This window comes from Calliopsis andreniformis, chromosome 8 (assembly GCF_051401765.1).
Source record: "Calliopsis andreniformis isolate RMS-2024a chromosome 8, iyCalAndr_principal, whole genome shotgun sequence".
In the NCBI taxonomy this organism is placed as follows: Eukaryota; Metazoa; Arthropoda; class Insecta; order Hymenoptera; family Andrenidae; genus Calliopsis; species Calliopsis andreniformis.
In genome coordinates this window covers 1,098,224-1,116,971 of record NC_135069.1, presented here as the reverse complement: position 1 = coordinate 1,116,971, position 18,748 = coordinate 1,098,224, and the positions used below count along the sequence as shown (strand labels likewise).

The 18,748-nt window shown below is 40.9% G+C and overlaps 4 protein-coding genes across 5 annotated transcripts; 2 read left to right on the top strand and 2 right to left on the bottom strand.

Annotated features, from left to right (window-relative positions):
- Nucleotides 1-1,440: 1,440 nt before the first annotated feature.
- Nucleotides 1,441-2,336, bottom strand: LOC143182039 (uncharacterized). Its single transcript, XM_076382781.1, has 4 exons — nt 2,306-2,336; nt 2,124-2,243; nt 1,950-2,057; nt 1,441-1,837 (listed from the first exon to the last, which is right to left on the bottom strand). Exons 1-4 carry the CDS (start codon nt 2,334-2,336, stop codon nt 1,635-1,637), a joined length of 462 nt encoding a protein of 153 aa, XP_076238896.1. The 3' UTR covers nt 1,441-1,634.
- LOC143182038 (uncharacterized) lies at nt 2,335-2,917 on the top strand. Its single transcript, XM_076382780.1, has 2 exons — nt 2,335-2,847; nt 2,906-2,917. Exons 1-2 carry the CDS (start codon nt 2,335-2,337, stop codon nt 2,915-2,917), a joined length of 525 nt encoding a protein of 174 aa, XP_076238895.1.
- A 5,500-nt stretch (nt 2,918-8,417) lies between these two features.
- Nucleotides 8,418-14,559, bottom strand: LOC143182375 (coiled-coil domain-containing protein 170). Its single transcript, XM_076383334.1, has 15 exons — nt 14,458-14,559; nt 12,427-12,522; nt 12,218-12,349; nt 11,934-12,122; nt 11,582-11,851; nt 11,373-11,517; nt 11,128-11,300; nt 10,841-11,041; nt 10,633-10,776; nt 10,444-10,521; nt 10,091-10,254; nt 9,848-9,956; nt 9,521-9,757; nt 8,804-8,973; nt 8,418-8,559 (listed from the first exon to the last, which is right to left on the bottom strand). Exons 1-15 carry the CDS (start codon nt 14,557-14,559, stop codon nt 8,418-8,420), a joined length of 2,352 nt encoding a protein of 783 aa, XP_076239449.1.
- A 1,092-nt stretch (nt 14,560-15,651) lies between these two features.
- Dbp21e2 (putative ATP-dependent RNA helicase Dbp21E2) lies at nt 15,652-17,803 on the top strand. 2 transcript variants are annotated; one of them, XM_076383257.1, is made up of 8 exons: nt 15,652-15,775; nt 15,849-16,067; nt 16,134-16,448; nt 16,518-16,775; nt 16,847-16,960; nt 17,034-17,310; nt 17,410-17,425; nt 17,498-17,803. In XM_076383257.1, exons 1-8 carry the CDS (start codon nt 15,707-15,709, stop codon nt 17,739-17,741), a joined length of 1,512 nt encoding a protein of 503 aa, XP_076239372.1. In that variant the 5' UTR covers nt 15,652-15,706; the 3' UTR covers nt 17,742-17,803. The 2 variants fall into 2 exon arrangements, with proteins under 2 accessions (XP_076239372.1, XP_076239370.1); XM_076383255.1 differs by having other exon boundaries at nt 17,034-17,425.
- Nucleotides 17,804-18,748: the final 945 nt, after the last annotated feature.

Genomic DNA, 18,748 nt, shown 5'->3' with positions numbered 1-18,748 from the left:
ATCGGCGATTTTCTCGTTAAGCTTTCCTCTCGAACGAGTCGCCAGTGGAAAGGATGCGAGCGATAATGGATTTTCGGCGCGAAACCGAGCGAGAAGGGAGCAAATCGAAGCTTGGCGACGCGACGCGACGCGCACAGTGGGAAACGGCAGACTGAGGTTCCTCGGTGGCCGTGGGCCGTGGGGACGCTTGGCGCAGCTCCGGCGAATGGAGCTGCTCGCGTCCACGGACGAGCAACGTCAGGGAGTTGGGCGAACAAACGAGCAGACGAGGAGGCGCGCGAGCACGCCAGGATTCGTGCGCAATTGCGCACCATGCACCGTCCACCTTCTTGTACATTTAACGTGTCCGTGCATTTCTCGCGGTCCATCCTTCTATCTCCCTACGCATCCTACGCGCAACTACTCCCTGCCTGTCTGCCTTTATTCGTTCAACTTGAAAACATTGCACAGATTTTCTTCGAGTAAGTGCCACTCTCGTCCTACCTCCTGTCCTATATTTTTCATTCATTTTCAGTGATTGAATGGAGTCTCTTGTTGTCTTATTTTACGTTAGTTTCATTTAGAGTATTGATATAAGGTATCCTTATTTCTACTTCGATGAAATCTTTTCACCATTTCAACTATTGAAGATGCCAGGAATATTTGTTGAGTGAATACCTGCTATCGTTCTTTGTAATTTGCATCGCACATTAACGAAATAACAGTAACAAGAAAGTGAAAAGAAATCTCCGGACAATATACATATATCGTGATATCCAGCAATTTTTGTTTAAGTCAGGAATAACGATGTCTACGTTACACACGCGCGAAAAGCATTTATTACATTGAGCAGCTTGGACGGAACGGATAATAACCGGAACGCGTGTACTTATGTATGAATATCGAGTTCATTAGCCTGCTTTTAAGCTAGCTAGTTAAAATTTCCCATCAAACAGTCAATTAACTATTCTAAGTAGACTTTCGATTATGATCGATTTTTATTTTCATCGCAAAGTGCAGTGCCTGATTTTAATCGAAAGGAAATTTAATAAATACAAAGACATACATATATTAGATATCCTTCAATGTAATTATTATATATCAGATTATCATGAATATTTTCAAGTTCTCGTTTTTTATTGTTTTTTAATGGCGATGTTGTTCGAAGAATGATTGTAATTTAAAGTTCTAATTTAGACAACAGAATACCTACTGTAGTCGATTTGTTTGTTCGAAGAATATGCGTGTTCTATGGCTTTTTGTGTGTAACACACTGCTTTGCGAACGGTGACGCGTTTCATCGTCATATTTCGAGAAAAACGATACGATTGGGAGAGGGGCTAACCAACGATGCAGGAAAAGCGGTCTGTCAAGAGTCGTCGTTCAATCGAGATCAAATACATAATTTCTTAAAAAGTACGAGGTTGAATCTATCTGACATCCAACACCCCTACGCTATATTGAATAATTTAATTATACAAAACTCATGATTACATTTATGAGTACAATACTTGTTATGTCGCAATTAACATTGTTAATTATTGCAAGATGTAAAAACATTTTTCGTTGCGTAGAATCGAAAAGAATCTTTGCTACGACGCTTTACTTGTCGCCTTATCGAATATATTTAATTCATAATAAATAAATTAACAATTTTATTTCGTAAAAAGTATAACTGCTACCAGAGATATGATCATCGATGTAAAGACAATGTTGGACGTTGCTGAATTACATTTGTCTGTGGTGCATACCTTGCAGCTTGTTATACCTTCTGCAATTTCACTTGCCTTCTTGCATTCATCTTCTGGTTTTCCTGGAGTAGAGCCACAACCTCTAAATGTTAATTCTCTATTGTTCACTGCAAAGCAGAAAGTACACATTGTTATACTAACATCAAAATTTTGTACTCTAATTTGTGCCAGTTTAAAAGGTCATATTCTAACAAAAATCATATAGTACTATGTACTTACCTTTTCCAGTCAGTTTGAAGCAAAATAACGTTATCTCGTCATCAAGTGGACCTACTTGCGAAAAACGATCAAACAAGCTTCTTCGTTTTCTTGCATTTTGTCCAACAGCTGTAGCAATACACAAGTACAAATATTGTATTAGAAAGGTATAAATTAATATTCAATTAAATCAACTGCAGCAGCAATTGTACTTAAACAAGTACATATAGACATGTATAAACCAACTAATATATATTTTAAGCAGAATTCTTATATTAATCCAGTCACACACAACAGTAATATGGAGAAGTAGCACTTATATCACGTAAGCACAAGTAACGGAAATTAAATTGATAATTTTAATCTATCATTAATACACTCGGCAGAAGCTAATTGAATTATTTTCATGAAACTACTCTACTATATAAAATTACCTTGTCCTCCAGTTTTGTTAAAAATACTGATGTTAAATACACTTCCTTCAGAGAGTGGGACAGAGGATGAACCAGGGGTTGGGGCAGAGGATGAACTAGGCGTTGGGGCAGAGGATGAACTAGGGGTTGGGGCAGAGGACGAGCTGGGGGTTGGGGCAGAGGACGAGCTGGGGGTTGGGGCAGAAGACGAGCTAGGCGTTGGGGCAGAGGACGAGCTAGGTGTTGGGGCAGAGGATGAGCTGGGCGTTGGGGCAGAGGACGAGCTGGGCGTTGGGGCAGAGGACGAGCTGGGGGTTGGGGCAGAGGACGAGCTGGGGGTTGGGGCAGAGGACGAGCTGGGGGTTGGGGCAGAGGACGAGCTGGGGGTTGGGGCAGAGGACGAGCTAGGCGTTGGGGCAGAGGATGAACTAGGGGTTGGGGCAGAGGACGAGCTAGGTGTTGGGGCAGAGGATGAACTAGGGGTTGGGGCAGAGGACGAGCTGGGGGTTGGGGCAGAAGACGAGCTAGGCGTTGGGGCAGAGGACGAGCTAGGTGTTGGGGCAGAGGATGAACTAGGGGTTGGGGCAGAGGACGAGCTGGGCGTTGGGGCAGAGGATGAGCTAGGGGTTGGTGCAGAGGACGAGCTGGGCGTTGGAGCAGAGGACGAGCTAGGGGTTGGTGCAGAGGACGAGCTGGGCGTTGGAGCAGAGGACGAGCTAGGGGTTGGGGCAGAGGACGAGCTGGGGGTTGGGGCAGAGGACGAGCTAGGCGTTGGGGCAGAGGATGAGCTAGGCGTTGGGGCAGAGGATGAGCTAGGTGTTGGGGCAGAGGACGAACTGGGCGTTGGGGCAGAAGACGAGCTGGGGGTTGGGGCAGAGGACGAGCTGGGGGTTGGGGCAGAAGACGAGCTAGGCGTTGGGGCAGAGGACGAGCTGGGCGTTGGAGCAGAGGACGAGCTAGGGGTTTGGGCAGAGGACGAGGTATCAGAGGGAGAGGTAGGTGTTGATGCATCAGAGATCGAGCTGGATGCTGTTGTTGAAGTGGTTACTTCCTCCGTAGTAGATGTAATAGGAGGTGGATTAGGTATCCTGCAGGTTTGCAACATATCATCTGTTACTTTTTCACAATTTTTTTCAGTAGGGTCGCACACGTAGCATTGTAACTCTTTTCCTCTTCCTAGTATAATAAACAAAATACACCAGTTTAGCTTTGTGAAAAACTTGTTATAAGTATTTCCAACGTATTGAATGTATACTTATTGTTAGCGTTAATAATATCTCCAACATCTTACTCTATAATACACAACTACTTTGTAGTCAAATTGCAATTCTATTTAAATCAAATTAGGCTTTTAAAAAAGTCAATGAAGTAAGTATTAATTAATGAAATCTGTTTCAATTATCATCCAATTTTGATTTACTTTTATTTAAATTGTTAATCAAATCAAAACTTTACCAGATGGAAGATCAAGACATCCGACGATGACCAATATGGTCAAAAAGTTATATATCCTCGGCATGGTTTCTAACAGTCTACTTCGTTGGACGTTGACACTCAGACTGCACATTCGCAAGTGTTACAAAGCTTGGAGAAATAGAAGTACTCTTTTCAAGCTTATCACGATAAACTTTGTGCTTATCTCAGTAGAAACCTCCAATCAATACCATTGCCCTTGACGAGACACGATTAACGCATACGCAAAAACCAGATATCGTAGATCCGTTGTGTCCTTTTTATCTGTATCTGCTCCTCGCACCTGCTCTTCTTTCAATCCATCTTGCTCATTTGCGGAAGGCGATGTACTATCAACGATACGTAAGCAGGCAATTCTGTCTATGATTCAAATTTTGTCTCGTATTTGATACAGATACATATATGTTGCAATTTCATTGATAAATTAATGAAACACGCGTTTATAGCAAAACTTCTTGCTAATTAGCTTGCTGTTCTGATAGTGGTCTCGTGAACCTTGACTTCACGAATGTAACTCTGGAACTTGTAAGTTATGAATTAGGGGAGCACTTAACGAGAAGATTCTTAATGAGCAACGTTATTTTCCCCTGATATCCGAACTGAAAATGACTATTTTCATAGATGACCAAACGTGTTGTTATTTCAATCTGCGAACACGTAACTATAAATTATATTATATTACAGATTATAAGAAATACGCGTTACCATAATACATCGCGATGTTTTAGGCGACCAAACATGAAAATTAATTAATTTTTTACTTTAATATGGCTTCGTAAACGATTCTATCGCATTACAGAAGTATATACAAATAGCTGTTATTATCTGTCTGAACTTTGTATTAAGGTACAATTGGATTAATAATCAGGGTGATGAAACATTTTCGTTACAGGATCACAAGATAAGAACCGAAGATGTTCATCGTTACAACAAAAATCCCCAACTTTAAAGTAAATTTCATTCTAACAATGAGTTATAATTGGGAAATATATGCAGCAGAAAATGTACTGCACAGGTACTACTACACTTATAAAAGTCAAAATGTTACAGAAGTAGTATTCCATTAAATGAAATAATTAGATTCCATTTGAGATAGGTGTAATGCGGACGTCCTTATCTTTTAAATATGATACCCGCACAAATAGAATACGTACGATAAGGTATCATCGCGCAAGTAATCTTTATAGGCATTCGATTTTATTTTGCACATGTTAATAGAACTCGTTATTATAAACTTTTTTTCGCTTTTGTTCGAATTGATCACTAAATATTCAAGAGAATCGTTATTTTTAGAGAAAAGTAAGAAGCAATAATTTACTGTGTAATTACATTTAAAATTCCATCGAAATTCGTGGTAATACCTGATGCACGGATATGACACTCTTTTTCTGTAAAGAAAAAGAAGAATTTCATTAAGAAAGGATGCATGAAAGAGAAAAGGACTAACGGAGTACTTATAAAAGGTGTAGCACGAACGTTCTCATATTCTTCTTTTCGGCTAATCGCGTCTCATTATTAGCCTTACGCGGTATTTTAACAAACGATGCAGTATCTAGTTACAAAAGCTAGGATAACTTTGAAATGTATCAGTCTATTAAAATATAAAGTTGTATAAAATGAAAGTTCCTGTACAGCATTTCAGAATGTCATTCTTTTCTTTAGTCAGGGAAAAGAATGTTTTACGCTCTCATTCTCAGAATTATACGTAAGCTCATAAAAAACAAAGTGTGTGCAATCTTCAGATATCTGTCGATAGTAATATTTACGCTATCGTCAGGGTTGAAAAGAATTCCATGAACAAGCGCAAAATTTTCTAAACGATTTACAGAAACGAAGAAAATAATTCATCTTAAGTAACAGATAATAGCATTATTATTAATAAATCTGAATTTTTGAAGTGGTTTCAATTTTAATTTATATCAGGCAACCACTTATTTTCGTCATCATCTGATTCATTAGTTGTATAATACATCGTTTATAATAGTTCGTGTAATTCTAATGAAACCTAAGGATGTGACTAAAACTACTTAGTAGATTAGTTTATCTCAGTACATTATATCTATTAGAGTATTAGAAAAATCTCTATATCTAGGAAATGTTCATTTTCTGTTATCAATAGCTTTCGAAGACTGTCGATAAAATATCAACATATCAAAGTAAAGACAAAGCAACTATCAACATCTTATGATCGCGTATACTTAGTAATAATTATTTTTTAAATAATGAAACTAAAGAATTATTGTAGAATACAATACCACATCAAATCATACCTAATAGGTATAGATAGTTATTTAAAAAATAATTTCAGTGAAACTCTTTTTTATTATAATATGTAGTTTTATTAAATCTTAAAGTTTGCATGATAATGCACTACAAGCTGATTTAAATCTACCAACAAAACTTAAGATTAGTATCGGTTACATTTAAAGTAAAAAGAATAGATTATAATGAAATTTGATCAATCATGATTGTTTTATCATTTCTATAACCGATCCGTCACTGGTTCATCACAGAAGAGAAACACGTAACTCGTTTCCTAGCCTTTCGAACAAGTTCATCGTACCTTTGACCCATAAAGCGAAATTTAAAGAAGGACCTCTGAATCAGGTGAAATCACCAACAGCCAACGGAGAAAGCCTTAGCTTAACTCATTGTTGCTTCAAGGTTCATTTCGACCTTTCTTCTGAAGCACGTGGCACGTTCTAATGGACTTAGTCGCAGGTGACTTCATCGCTCACCTTTCTGAGATGTGAAATTGTCTGAAACTGAGTGAACGTCAAATCGAACCCATCCTCGCCTCGACACACAAATATGTACCAGTGTAGAACTAATAGTAGAATAAATCTAGAGTAAACATCAGCGACAACAGAAGGCAAAGTAATTAGTAGTAGCGTGGTGCATATATGTATGTACGTAAAGAGAGTGTCTGCTGATGGTCAAGTTCAGGGCCAACTCGACAAGATTTAATCTCCCATTAAAATTACAAAACAAGATTCCACGAATGTTCCTTGCCTGTCCTGATCTACCAACTTTCACTTCAGCCATCCATCGTAGAATTCACATCACAAATTCAAAATGAAGGAAATTGCTATCATTCACGTAGCCAGTGAAGCTCGGGAAAGTAGAGAGGGAAAAATGTAATGCGTTGACGCGTTCAGAAATCTTGCACCGTGTGCACCAGTGAAGTACCACGAGCTTGAGTCACGTCGAGATATCTGCGATTGCTAGCAGCAAGAAGGCCAAAGCTGACGAGTTTACATTCATGATCATGGAGAGGAAAAGGTAGCCTGCTGGCCAAGTTCAGGGCTAACAAGATCCGATCCAGTCGTACCCTTTTCCGTCGAGAAGGGCGCCGCAAAAGGCGCATCTTCCGCTCGCGAAAAAGACGCAGTAAAACTTGAACCTTACTTCGACGTCGAGTAACTCCCTTTCCCTGGGACCTCTCTCTCTTTGCTTTCCCCTTTCTCTCTCCGATTCTTCCACTTCTCTCTTCTCGCTCGTCACGACGTTTACTTCTATTTTCTTCAGACTGGACCACCATTCGATCGTTTTATCCTTATTTTCAGACTCTGCCCTTCTCGCCCTCTCGCTAAGATCTTACCACCTTTTTGTCCCTTTTTGTCCCTTTTTGTTCCTTTTTGTCCCTTCTTCTCTCTCCTGAACCGGTACGCTGCCAGGCGAAGCATGTTCCCTGCTAGACAAATCTTACCGTTTTCTTCGAGAGTCAAAACTATTTCATCTTTCTTCCAACATCTTCGCCTATCACGTGGATGGTACGCTATCGCGCTAGATTTTGCACTTTGAACAGTTGGAACATCAGAAGGAACTATCTAGACCTGTTTGGTTTGCCTAAGACCGGCAGGCGTAGCTGACACATTTTCATTTGCGATAAAACTCATTTTCGGGTAACAGTTAAAATAGAGATTAGTCGAAGTGTACATGCAGTGGCACCTTACGATGTTTCGAAGCTCGATAGGGTTCAAGTTACATGGCCATGTTCCCCCTGTTTCTCTCATCTACGTTTCCTCGCTTGGTCGCGCACTCCGCGTCCTGAAGCTCCTTCTGCCGTCTGCATCCTGGAATGCGGTTGTTCCACTCTATACTGATACTACCGCCTACGTTCTACCTACTAAAGCTGCACGCAACCGTGGTTATGATGTAAAGAAGAGGACCTCGTAGCTATGTTGAAACTTTTCGAAGATTATCACACGGGATTCATGCGCCTGCCATATCGTCCATTTTGGATCTCCTTTAATAAAACGGAAAATTACATAACTGTGCCAACCATTCAGCAATATGAAATAGCGTTTCGATAGCGAAGAAGCAATTAAGATACACTGCGTTTAACGACCAAGAATATCGATCAGCATATGAAGGTGTACCGTTACAGCCATCCATTTACTTCTGCTTTTGATTGCTCGTCGATGGACAGAGGCCATGTAAATTGGAACCGTGTCGCCGGAAGTGGGGCTTCCAAGCCGTAAAGACTGTGCGTTTACTCGAGGTAAACGCAACGTTTTACATAATACGTGCAGATTACGTTTCAGTTACATCCTCGGAATTATTAAAATTCACACGTTTAGACGTCGAATCTAGACCGATGTCACGGAAGAAGGCTGCTTCGCACTGGTCGTTTATTGAATTCGTCTTCTATGTCACGAAGATCCGGAGGATCTGCGAAACCGCTGTCCTCGTAACGGGTGCATCGCGATCCTGGTGATCTTGAAGGATGAACTGGATGTATGCTATAAAAATGTTTGATTATTGGTGACTTACATGTTCATCTAAGTAACTATGATGGTACACACGTAAAGAGAACTCTTTGTCGATTAAGTAGTTTTTTAAACTTTAATCGATAATATCTTATAATACTTATCTACGTGATACGTGGATTGAGTCTACGTAGCGATATACGATAATAATCGGGGAGATCTTGAGGGGTTGTGATCAAAGTTTTACTTGATGTGTTCGATTATGATTGAACGTTACCTTGTGCATCTTGAGGGACTGGTGTCCAAGGGTTCATCGTATCTACGCGAAAGCATCGTGAAGTCGCGATGCGCCGCTACCATTTTCTGCAGCCGCGAAATGATCTCGTAATCGGGCGAGCAGATTGGTTCCGACAATAATTTCACTACAGAGACACGGAAGCTTTGCAACTGTAACAGGAAATTAACGATTTGCCCAGTTATAACCGCGTGTCGCTGCCTCTCACGTGACTTATGCTGCCATATTCACTTTTCTCTACCTTTTTTTACTCTTAAACAGAAGTTAATTCAATACGTTGATAAGTGTCGAACGATTAAGTTTATCGATTTTTTGCTATCGAACAGCTGTCAGAAATATCGGACCACTCTTACACGATACAATCTTGAAAAAGATTACTTGAGGCTTCTGTCTTGCGATTTCGCGACATACTAGTAGGTAATAAAAGTTGGTTGGAATCGTTAAACGAAACAATCTAACAAGCTATCGATGCGAGAATGTAATTACGCGACTGGGCATTATCCAAAATGTTATTGCGGTTTCTTCAATAAAGTGTCAAGCCCGTTGACTTTCTAATTCTCGAAAATTACTGTCGCAAAATGCGTGCGCGTTATTGAAATACACCATTTTAATAGAAGATTGTCAATTTTTCAACTGTCATATAAAACCCATTCGCACACCGAATTGAAAATTCGCCCTAATTACACGAGGTAGGCGTACCTGGGATTCCCTTTTGGTGACCTCAGAAAGATTCTGCTTGACCTGCGCAAGCTCGTCTCGGAGGAGTTGCAACGAATGATCGTTTATCGATCTCTCCTGCTCGGCTGTCTCCGTCGTGTTCCTCATTTGCTCTTTTAACATCGTCAACTTTCTGTTGCATCGGGTTCTCAGCATCTCACTCTCGACGAGGCGCTTCTGAAGCTCCTCTATTTTTCGACTTCGCTCCAAAGCCGCTATCTGCTCTCGAGAAATAGTTGTCGACGAAAGAACGGTTGACCGGTTCGGATAATGTAAGGAACAGGAAACGCGATGGAAATCTATACGTACCTTGTAATCCGCAGCTTCCGTTAATTGCGCGCTCAGTTCACGGTTTCGTGATTTCTCCTCCAAAAGTTGAGCCTGCAAACGATCGATCTGCTTCGAGAGTTTCTTCGCCCTTAAAACGAAAAGCTTCTGTTGACACGCAAACACCGCGAGTTGCTTCATAATGATAAGAAAGACAGAGAGTTGCCATCAGTTGAGCAGACTCTCCTGCAAAGGTGCCAATTAATTAGAGATCCTTGTACTCACCGAAGATTCGCTTCGTCCCTTTCGGTCTGCAATAACGACTTCATCTTGACGCTGTCTTCTTGGAGAGATAATTTCCTACGAAGGAGGTCTAAGTGCAGGTCTCGCCGCTGCAGTTGTTCCCGAAGCGTCCTCACGCGACGTTGCAATTGATATACAACCGAGGTCTAAGCAAGAAAAGAAAAACGAAACGTCTATCCATTTGACGATTTAACTATTTCACTATTTAGCTTCTAATGTTCTAGGTGACTGCGTATTCGCGTGAAAGCACGCGTTTACTGATTAAGCGTCGCATTCTAGCGAAGTACTAAAGAGTTCCAAATTTCTAAGCTCATCTTCTGCTACCAAAGGCTTACTTCTTTCATAGAAGAAAGCTCGTGGAAGGATCTCTCGCGTCGAATCCTCGGTAAGGTGGTGTAGTTACAGTGAGGATACTGCGCGAGGAGAAAATGCGCAATTTTCGACGAAAAGAGCCACAGAAAAAAGGAAACGTTAGCGACGTTCATACCGAGATCAGAAAACGTAATTGTGATAGCAGGTCTTACCTTATCCACCAGCTTATCGGTTTCCAACCTAGCCAGTTGCTCAGCTCGTACTAACAGCGACTCAATTTGAAGATCAAGCCCCATTTCCTCAGAAATCTCGTCCATTTGCATTATTTTTCCAAGTCGGTCTAGGAAAGTCACAAACTGGAATGAAAATTTCAGATGATTGAACAGAGATTCGTCTAGCCCATGATGTTAAACAAATTACCATTTGTTTATCTCTTCTCAGGTTCTCCTTGGACAACTCACAGCTGGTCAGTTCAGACTCCAGCTTATGGACCTTGCCTTCCATGCTCGATCGTTCTTCTTCTAGGCATCGCATCTTCGTCACAGTAGCATCAATCATTTCGCTTTGTCGATTGGTCGACTCCGTTATCGCATTCAGCTTTTCCCGCAGGTTTTGAATATTCTGGTAAGAGAAAAGACCGTGAATACATTATGCGTCTCCTTTCCTCAGACAACGCTCGTACAGCGTAACGAATAATTGAAAAATACAAGCGCCTGATCTTTGTTCTCAGCCAAGATCTCTCTGACACGATCCTTAATGGCGTTTTCGTGAGACTCGACAAATCTGTTCGGCCCACTGACGAGTATCGCCAAGGATTCGAGGAGATGTCGCAATTCGTTTTGCACGCGCTGTGCTTTCTCCTCTCGATGCTTTAGGTCATCTACGAAGGGATAAAACGCCGCAGTCATAATTATTTGAGAATCCTAGAGTCAGACTGGATGCAGCAATTCACCTCGCAGCTGGCAAATCAGAGCTTCCTGATTCGATATGTTTCCATTTGCATTGGTTATACTTCTGTTCGCGTTCACCAGCTTGTCTCTCAAATCGTTCAGCTCCCTTTCCGCGACTCTGTACTGCATCTCGAGGCACTCCTTATCCTGTCGAGAAGGAAGAGCGATTGCTTCACAAGTTAAGAGACTTCGTCGTTTTGCAAACATCTACCTGGCGTAAACGATCCAAGTCGATCAGTTGGGAAGACACCTGTCGCTGGAGTTGTTCCTTGTCCGCGACAGTACGATCCAATGCATCTCGGCAGTTTCTAAAATCTGCTTCAACGCTAGCCAACTGTGCCTCGACGTTCGAGCTTCTTGAGCGAAGACGATTCGCCTCTTGCACCAATTCTTCGGTCTTGTGGACCACGATCTCTGTGCTGGGATGAACAGTCTCGCAGTACTCGATGTTCAACGCGTGTGCCAATTTCCGCGCAAAGTCCTTCGAATGGATATGCAAACGACAGTGATCTCGGAATAGAACGAGATTGTGAAAAGAGAATCGGAACAGAGGAAGGTAAAACCTGAAGGTTCAGACGAGCACGTTCCTTCTGCTGAATTTCCTCGGATATAGTCTGCTCCAGCTGACGAATTTTCTTCTCGTACTCTCGGATTTTCTCTTCATGATATTTCAAATCCCGCTGCAGTCCCTGTATCGTGATTTCGCTTCTCCCTTGACTCGCGTACAGATTTCTCTCGCGTTCCTCTAATTCCTACGATCGTAGACGACATCCCCTTAGTACCCCCATACAAAAAGTGTCGGTTTCCTTGAGAGATTTAAGATTAAACAACGAGAAGATAGAGCAACCTGTATACGCTTCTTCAGGCTCAAAACGACGGCGTTTTGTCTAGCAGCTTGCTCGCGTAACTGGTCTGCCTCCAGCTGCAGCTCCACGACCCGCTGCTCTCGAGATCTTACGAGGCTCTTCATCTCTTGGAGCTAGACGATATTAATAGACGAATTAATAGAGCAGCTGATCGGTAACGATCTATGGGGTAAGAGTGTACGCGGTTTACCTCAGACATAAGCCTGTCCCGCTTGTATTCGAGTGCTGCCAGCTCGCTCCTCAGTGTAGTCGTCAGGTCGAGGGTCATAACGTCTTCCTGGCAAATCTAGACCAAGAAGTCTATGATCGAATTTCAACGTGCAAAACTCGGAACGTTACTTTAACGGTCTGCCGTAACGCGCGGATGCAAGGCGATTTATCTCGCGGAACAGGTTGAACCAGCCGAGATAGCGGTGGAATGAAAAATCTCTGAAGATGCAGAGAAAATTCGATCCCCTCTGTCATCTCTAACTCGACTCCTGCTCGATGGAGCATGCAAATTTTAATTTGGCTATAGAGAAACGAAAGTGCCATCGCCCCCGCCGATTTTGTTTCCGCATCACCGGTTGGGATCGATACGGTATATTCGGTGCATCGCCTGCGGTGTGTCGCTTCTAATTATTTCTCACGTGCGAAAAGCTTCGGTAATTAAAGGGTCGTTAAGTTAAATTTAAGGCTTGTATCTGAGGAATGGAGAACGGGGGACGTCCTCCGCGAGAAAAACGTCAAGGCGTATCGTGCTATCGAATTAGAGTACATACAAAGAGGAGATGCGATAATCTGTTTAATTAAAAAAGATCTACAGTGCAGAAGTACTTTCGAGTGCAGCTGAATTTACCTTAGGTTTATACACTATCTCGTCCACATACCGATGCTTACCGAACTGGTAAAATTAGCAAAATTTATAACGCATTATTCCAAGAATTATTTTGGAGACGACCGAATTCTCAGAGGTTTCACCGTCGTCGATAGGCCCAACTCTGAGGAGTAATTTCCAGGTTAATCGGACGCACGAGTCTCGAAGAAACATGCAAGACTAGTTTTGTCTGCTCGCAACAGAAGATTACGTGACTTGAATCGAGCTGGAACCGCGAAACGGAGACGCGCCGAGCTGGCTCCACTCTGTTCAGGTACATCCAAACACGAAACATGCTACGAAATTAAAGAACGTAGATATAATTCGCTACTCGTCAGCAAATGTTGGTCAACGATTATTTGGATGAACTGTTGTTCAAGTGGAATCAGAGAAGTTAAATCTCTATTTAGTGAAAAATAACATCAATTTATTTTATTTGCTATGAACATATTTTTACTGTAAATGTAATCGATAATCTTGACTTATACTTTTTATGATGAAGTTATCGTTACGATAAATCTTTATCTGAGCAGTTCAATCGATAAAATTATGTACCATTTGACTGATATTTAAGTATAGATATTGATACTATTCTTATAGATCCAATTACACTTAATTTATATCTGCTAAAGATATTGTAACTTCCTTCGATAAGGAAGTTATTGTTTCCGTTCGTGTTCGATCGAAAAGATATGGTCATGAGGATTAGTAGTCATGCAGTCCCTGAAACTTAGCAGTGTGGGAGGAGACAAACGGATGCAGTAGGATTGACGTTTACATTAAAAGAATTAATTTCTGGAAGTGCAGGAAAAGTTGAGGGTGGTTGAGGGTGGTTGAGGGTGGTTGAGAGTAGCGGAGGGAGCCACCAATAAAGGTGTGCGACGACAGGTGGAATCGATTCTGTGCAACGCTATGGCAACCAAGCCCTTGCTTCGCGCGCCAGTCAATACGTTCGTGAATCCTGTGAATATGACGTGTGTAGGCATGTGTAATAATTCGCAAATCACAGGCGAAATTCTCTTTATCGTCTGCATATGTGATACAGTTGCTTTCAATAGGAAGACAGTTATGATATTCTTTCAAGAATATCCCTTTCCCTTGCCCATGAACTCTACTTTTAGCTAACATTCTCAGGTCTCGAAAAATATGTACATCCCTAAGCAAAAATACGTAATCGCATTGAGATAAAGGAAAAGGACAAGAAAAGAGATTCGGTGCATTGAAGTGAATGGGTGCACGTGAACTACTCGTCGTAAAGTCTGTGCTATGCGCACACGTGACTACATACACGGGATCTCATGAAAACGAGTGCTAAGCTGTGCATAGAACTGTTGTGACAAAACTTCATTTGCATTCGATGGAGACCTTTCGAGGAGACGATATGCAAAGCGTCTCGAAAATTTGGAGATCCTCCTCCGCGGTATCCTTAGTTTCTTTCGCATTCTTCGCTTCTTCTTCACTCGACATCTTGACTTGACCGCGAAAGCGGCTCCACGTTCACCACTTTATCCTGAGTTTGACTTGCCGCGCTTGATAATTCAAGAATTTACTTTCTCTATCGACATCTTTGGCCGTGTGTAACGCTGGTACTCCAATGAGTGTTATCTTCGAGAACGTAAAAGCGTTTCCGCCGAAAACACAGCGTCGACAGGCCACGGCTCCTTATACACCAACCACCGTGCACGCATATGAACCTCGAGATAATCGAAATCCATCGATCCATGGAAACAACTCCCCACGAGACTCGCGAACTTCTTCAAAATGGCACGATAATATCTTTTGAAACGAGGCGATAACACCAGTTACTCTCAGAATCATCGATGCAATATTTAACACCAATAACGAGAAAAATATTAAGAAACTTTTTACACAAAACGATGAAATATTGAAAAATCTTTGTAAACATAGAATTTATTCCAAAAGTACCAAAAATAGTTCCAGTTCCAAAAATATTCTTCGTTTGATTAATTTCAAAATTCCTACCATTCGAAGAACTTATCTCATTGGTTCCCTTCTTTCTGTCAGGGGGTATAAATACCCTTGCAGGACCACGAGTGTCTCACTCACGCCGAGGCCTCCGGCGAGTCCAGATGGCCCTGGCAGTCCTGGGGAAGGACTTCCTGGACTGCTCCTGGACTAAACCACTCCAAGGGGCAACCAGGAAGTCCCTCCACCAGGATCGTCAGAACCATCCGCCCCCGCTGGTGGTTCCAAAGCTCAGTCCGACCCATGGGCCTGGTCCTTGAACTAGTTCTTGGTATCTAATCCTTGGACTAACTTAGTCTGACCCTTGGACCTTGGACTAGCCCTTGGACTAGCCCTTGGACTAGCCCTTGGACTAGCCCTTGGACTAGCCCTTGGACTAGCCCTTGGACTAGCCCTTGGACTAGCTCATCTGCACTTCGTCGGTATCGTAAGTTTATGTATAGAGGGCGCTAACAACCATTCTTGAGTGTCTACGTCGGTATAACAGCTGATTTGCTCGTGTACTTAATCAGTGGTGATAGCCCAGAGATGTCGCTGTCTATGTATTTAACATGGCTGCAGTTCTGAGAGTTTGTTTTGTATGTGAAACAGTATTCAAGCTAACCTCTATTGCTAAAAGTTTCGTAAAATGGTTTTTCGATTTTGTAACGTATGCTACAGGAGTATAGATCCAATCAAAAATTTCTCAAGGCACTATGTAAAAATATATTTATATTTCTGTTTTATTTGGAATATTATATTGGGATATAACCTCATAAATTTCACTGCAGGCGAAAGCGCTATCTAATAAACAACGATTGGAAGAAACTAATGATAATGGAAAGAAAAATGAAAAAGAGAAAATACCGATAATACTGTGCAAGAAAAATACGTTAAATTTTTACAAGGGTCAGAGTTACTCCAAGAGAGAAAAAATATTATTAGCTAGCAAAGGATGGAATCATCGTAAATCTAGAGGCGACCATTTCTTCATATATCCATATGACATTGTATTTAACATTAATTATATTTTTAAGTCTATAGCATTTCATTTCTAACCATAACCTTCCTTTCAGGATGGTCAGAAAGAGGAATATAAACCATTGGGCTATGACTCGTTCAACGATTTTAATTTAGATTCTTCTCTATGCAATCAGTTGCACAATTTAGATATTATAAAACCATTAGAAATACAAAATTTAGCAATACCAAAAATTCTGGAAGGGTCTAATGCAATATTGGCTGCTGAAACAGGTTGTGGGAAGACATTAGCTTATCTTGTACCATTGGTCAATCAAATTTTGCAGTGGAAACAAATTACACAAAGGCCTGTAAATTGTCCATTAGGCTTAATCGTAACTCCTACTAGAGAATTAGCTGTACAAATTGCGGTTTGTATAAGTGGTTCTTCATAGATGCATATAATAATAGTATTTGACCATTATCTTTGTTTTCCATAGTTGGAATTAATTAACTTATCCAAACATCTTGGCATTCAAACAAAAATGATCACTGGAGGAAAAACAAAGAAAATGATGTTAGATCCTCCAGTTGATGATGTGGATGTTCTTGTTGGTAGTTTCGGAGTTCTAAGTAAATTAAATACAGTTGGTATTTACAAATTCGACTATGTAAGATATGTAGTCTTAGATGAAGCAGATGCTTTATTCCATCATTCATTTGGAGACAAGCTCAACATTTTTATGCGCAGACTACCCGTATGTAAAAAAAACACAGTCTGTGAAAATTCCTTGTAAAGTTTGCTAAAATTTGTTTTAATCTTATACAGATCGGTTACCATCAAGTAACTGACCAAACAGGTCTTCCTACGTCAGCCCAACTTATTTTAGCTTCAGCTACAGTTCCTTCACGTTTGCAATCAGTTTTAGGTGATATTATTAATGTGAGTAATACGATTGAAACATTTTTAAAGTAGTACAATTATAGAAGACAATGCTAACGACGTTACCTTGTAGTTAGAGTCCCTGCAATACATAAAAACAAACAAGCTTCATAAAATAATGGTTTTGCAAAAATTTATGAGAGTTGGTTCAGGCGACAAAACAACAGAGTTGTTAAAGTTTATAAAGCCTAAAGCATTTAACGGGAAGCGCGTAATCGTGTTTAGTAACACAAATACCTGCTCCTACTGGCTGTCTTTATTTCTGAATGAGTGTGGCGTAGAAACTGTGAATTTAAACGGTACTATGCCATTGCGTATACGGCGGGGGAAGTACGGAGAATTTTTGAATGGCAAAGTCATGGTGTTATCAACCACAGATGCAGGTTCTAGAGGCTTAGATACATTAATGGTTAATGATATTCTCAATTTCGATTTTCCATTGAACACAGCTGACTACATTCACAGGTGAATACATATGATAGCAATTGAGATTTTTAACTAGAACTAATAGCATTGTTTTCGATATGTTTTATTCAGATGTGGTAGAACTGGTAGAGTAGGAACTATAGGTGAATGCAGAGTGACGAATTTTATTAGCAAACCGACAGAAATCACATTGGTTCAGAAAATTGAAATGGCAATTAGAAAAATGAAGCCATTCCCTATTATCAACCTTAGAGATCCACAGGAAGACGTAGAGGAAGAGGATTTGAATATGGAAGATACCGCTATTGACGATATAGTTGACAACGTGGATGATGTGGAGAATATTCCATACTAAAATGTATATATATTTTACATATTTTAAATAATATTAAAATATTAATGAAAATATGTTGATTTTTAAATCGTGTCGCTTCTTTTCTATTTGCTTTGCTCGTTTAACTTCTACAAAGTTACTCGTATGTAAAGTCTTCGATGAAGCCTTTGCAGTGACCCTCGATAGGATCAAAGAATCGACCAAATGTCGTTGCCCTTTAACATTGTTTGATTCTGTTCAAGGTTCAGAATTTCAGTTTCAGTAACTTCCATCGCTAGTACCGATTTCTAATCTACCCTTCCACAATTCAGACGTCCGACATTTTTATCATATGCCGTCAAAGAAGCTTCCGACTTCCGAATGTGTTTTTACCGCGGCTCTTCGTGTTATCAATTAAATTCTATAATTCGAAACTTTTATTCGAGGAAGGAAACCACGACCCACACGTGCGTGTCCATCCATCCGTCGATCCAATGTCCCCTCATGTCCGGCACTCCCACACTGACCGCCCACATAAGGGCAAATAGAGTTACCATAAGCCATACCATGCGTCTAGACCAGTTTATTAGTCGCGCTGTGTTTTAGTGAAATTAAATGTGCTTATGCATGCTACATTCGTGTTTTCCTGTAAAAGGTGTGCCAACAACCGTGTGACTACAATGCCTCTTGACAATGTTATACACACAGGATACCTACAGGCGGAAAAGTACTTCTTTAATCAATCGAAACGATCAGAAACAAACGGGATCTTTGCTCTACGTAACGTAAAATATTAAACTTTCTTCGAATATCGATTGCTGGTATGTACTGTGTACTTAGAATTCATTACGGAAAGGGATATGCACAAAAGTTCGACGAGTAGCCAAGAGAGCGAAGACAATGGAAATGCATACACTAATTAGTGTGTGTAGTTGCGTGACATGTAGGACAGGGGCATTTCAGAGGTAAACACACGAACTATGCGAGAACATGCTGCAGAAAACGAAGATATTATCTGAGCCAACCCTGACTCGTGCCACACGCATCGT

Coding starts and splice junctions, on each gene's coding strand:
- Dbp21e2 (XM_076383255.1), top strand. CDS start 15,707: ATGGTTTTTCGATTTTGTAACGTATGCTACAGGAGTATAGATCCAATC. Junction 16,449..16,517: donor AATTAGCTGTACAAATTGCG/GTTTGTATAAGT, acceptor TGTTTTCCATAG/TTGGAATTAATTAACTTATC. Junction 16,776..16,846: donor TTTTTATGCGCAGACTACCC/GTATGTAAAAAA, acceptor AATCTTATACAG/ATCGGTTACCATCAAGTAAC.
- LOC143182038 (XM_076382780.1), top strand. CDS start 2,335: ATGAAACTACTCTACTATATAAAATTACCTTGTCCTCCAGTTTTGTTA.
- LOC143182039 (XM_076382781.1), bottom strand. CDS start 2,336: ATGAAAATAATTCAATTAGCTTCTGCCGAGT. Junction 2,244..2,305: donor TCAATTAGCTTCTGCCGAGT/GTATTAATGATA, acceptor ACGTGATATAAG/TGCTACTTCTCCATATTACT. Junction 1,838..1,949: donor CTTCAAACTGACTGGAAAAG/GTAAGTACATAG, acceptor TCTGCTTTGCAG/TGAACAATAGAGAATTAACA.
- LOC143182375 (XM_076383334.1), bottom strand. CDS start 14,559: ATGTCGAGTGAAGAAGAAGCGAAGAATGCGAAAGAAACTAAGGATACC. Junction 12,123..12,217: donor GCCTGAAGAAGCGTATACAG/GTTGCTCTATCT, acceptor CTACGATCGTAG/GAATTAGAGGAACGCGAGAG. Junction 11,301..11,372: donor TCTGATTTGCCAGCTGCGAG/GTGAATTGCTGC, acceptor ATCCCTTCGTAG/ATGACCTAAAGCATCGAGAG.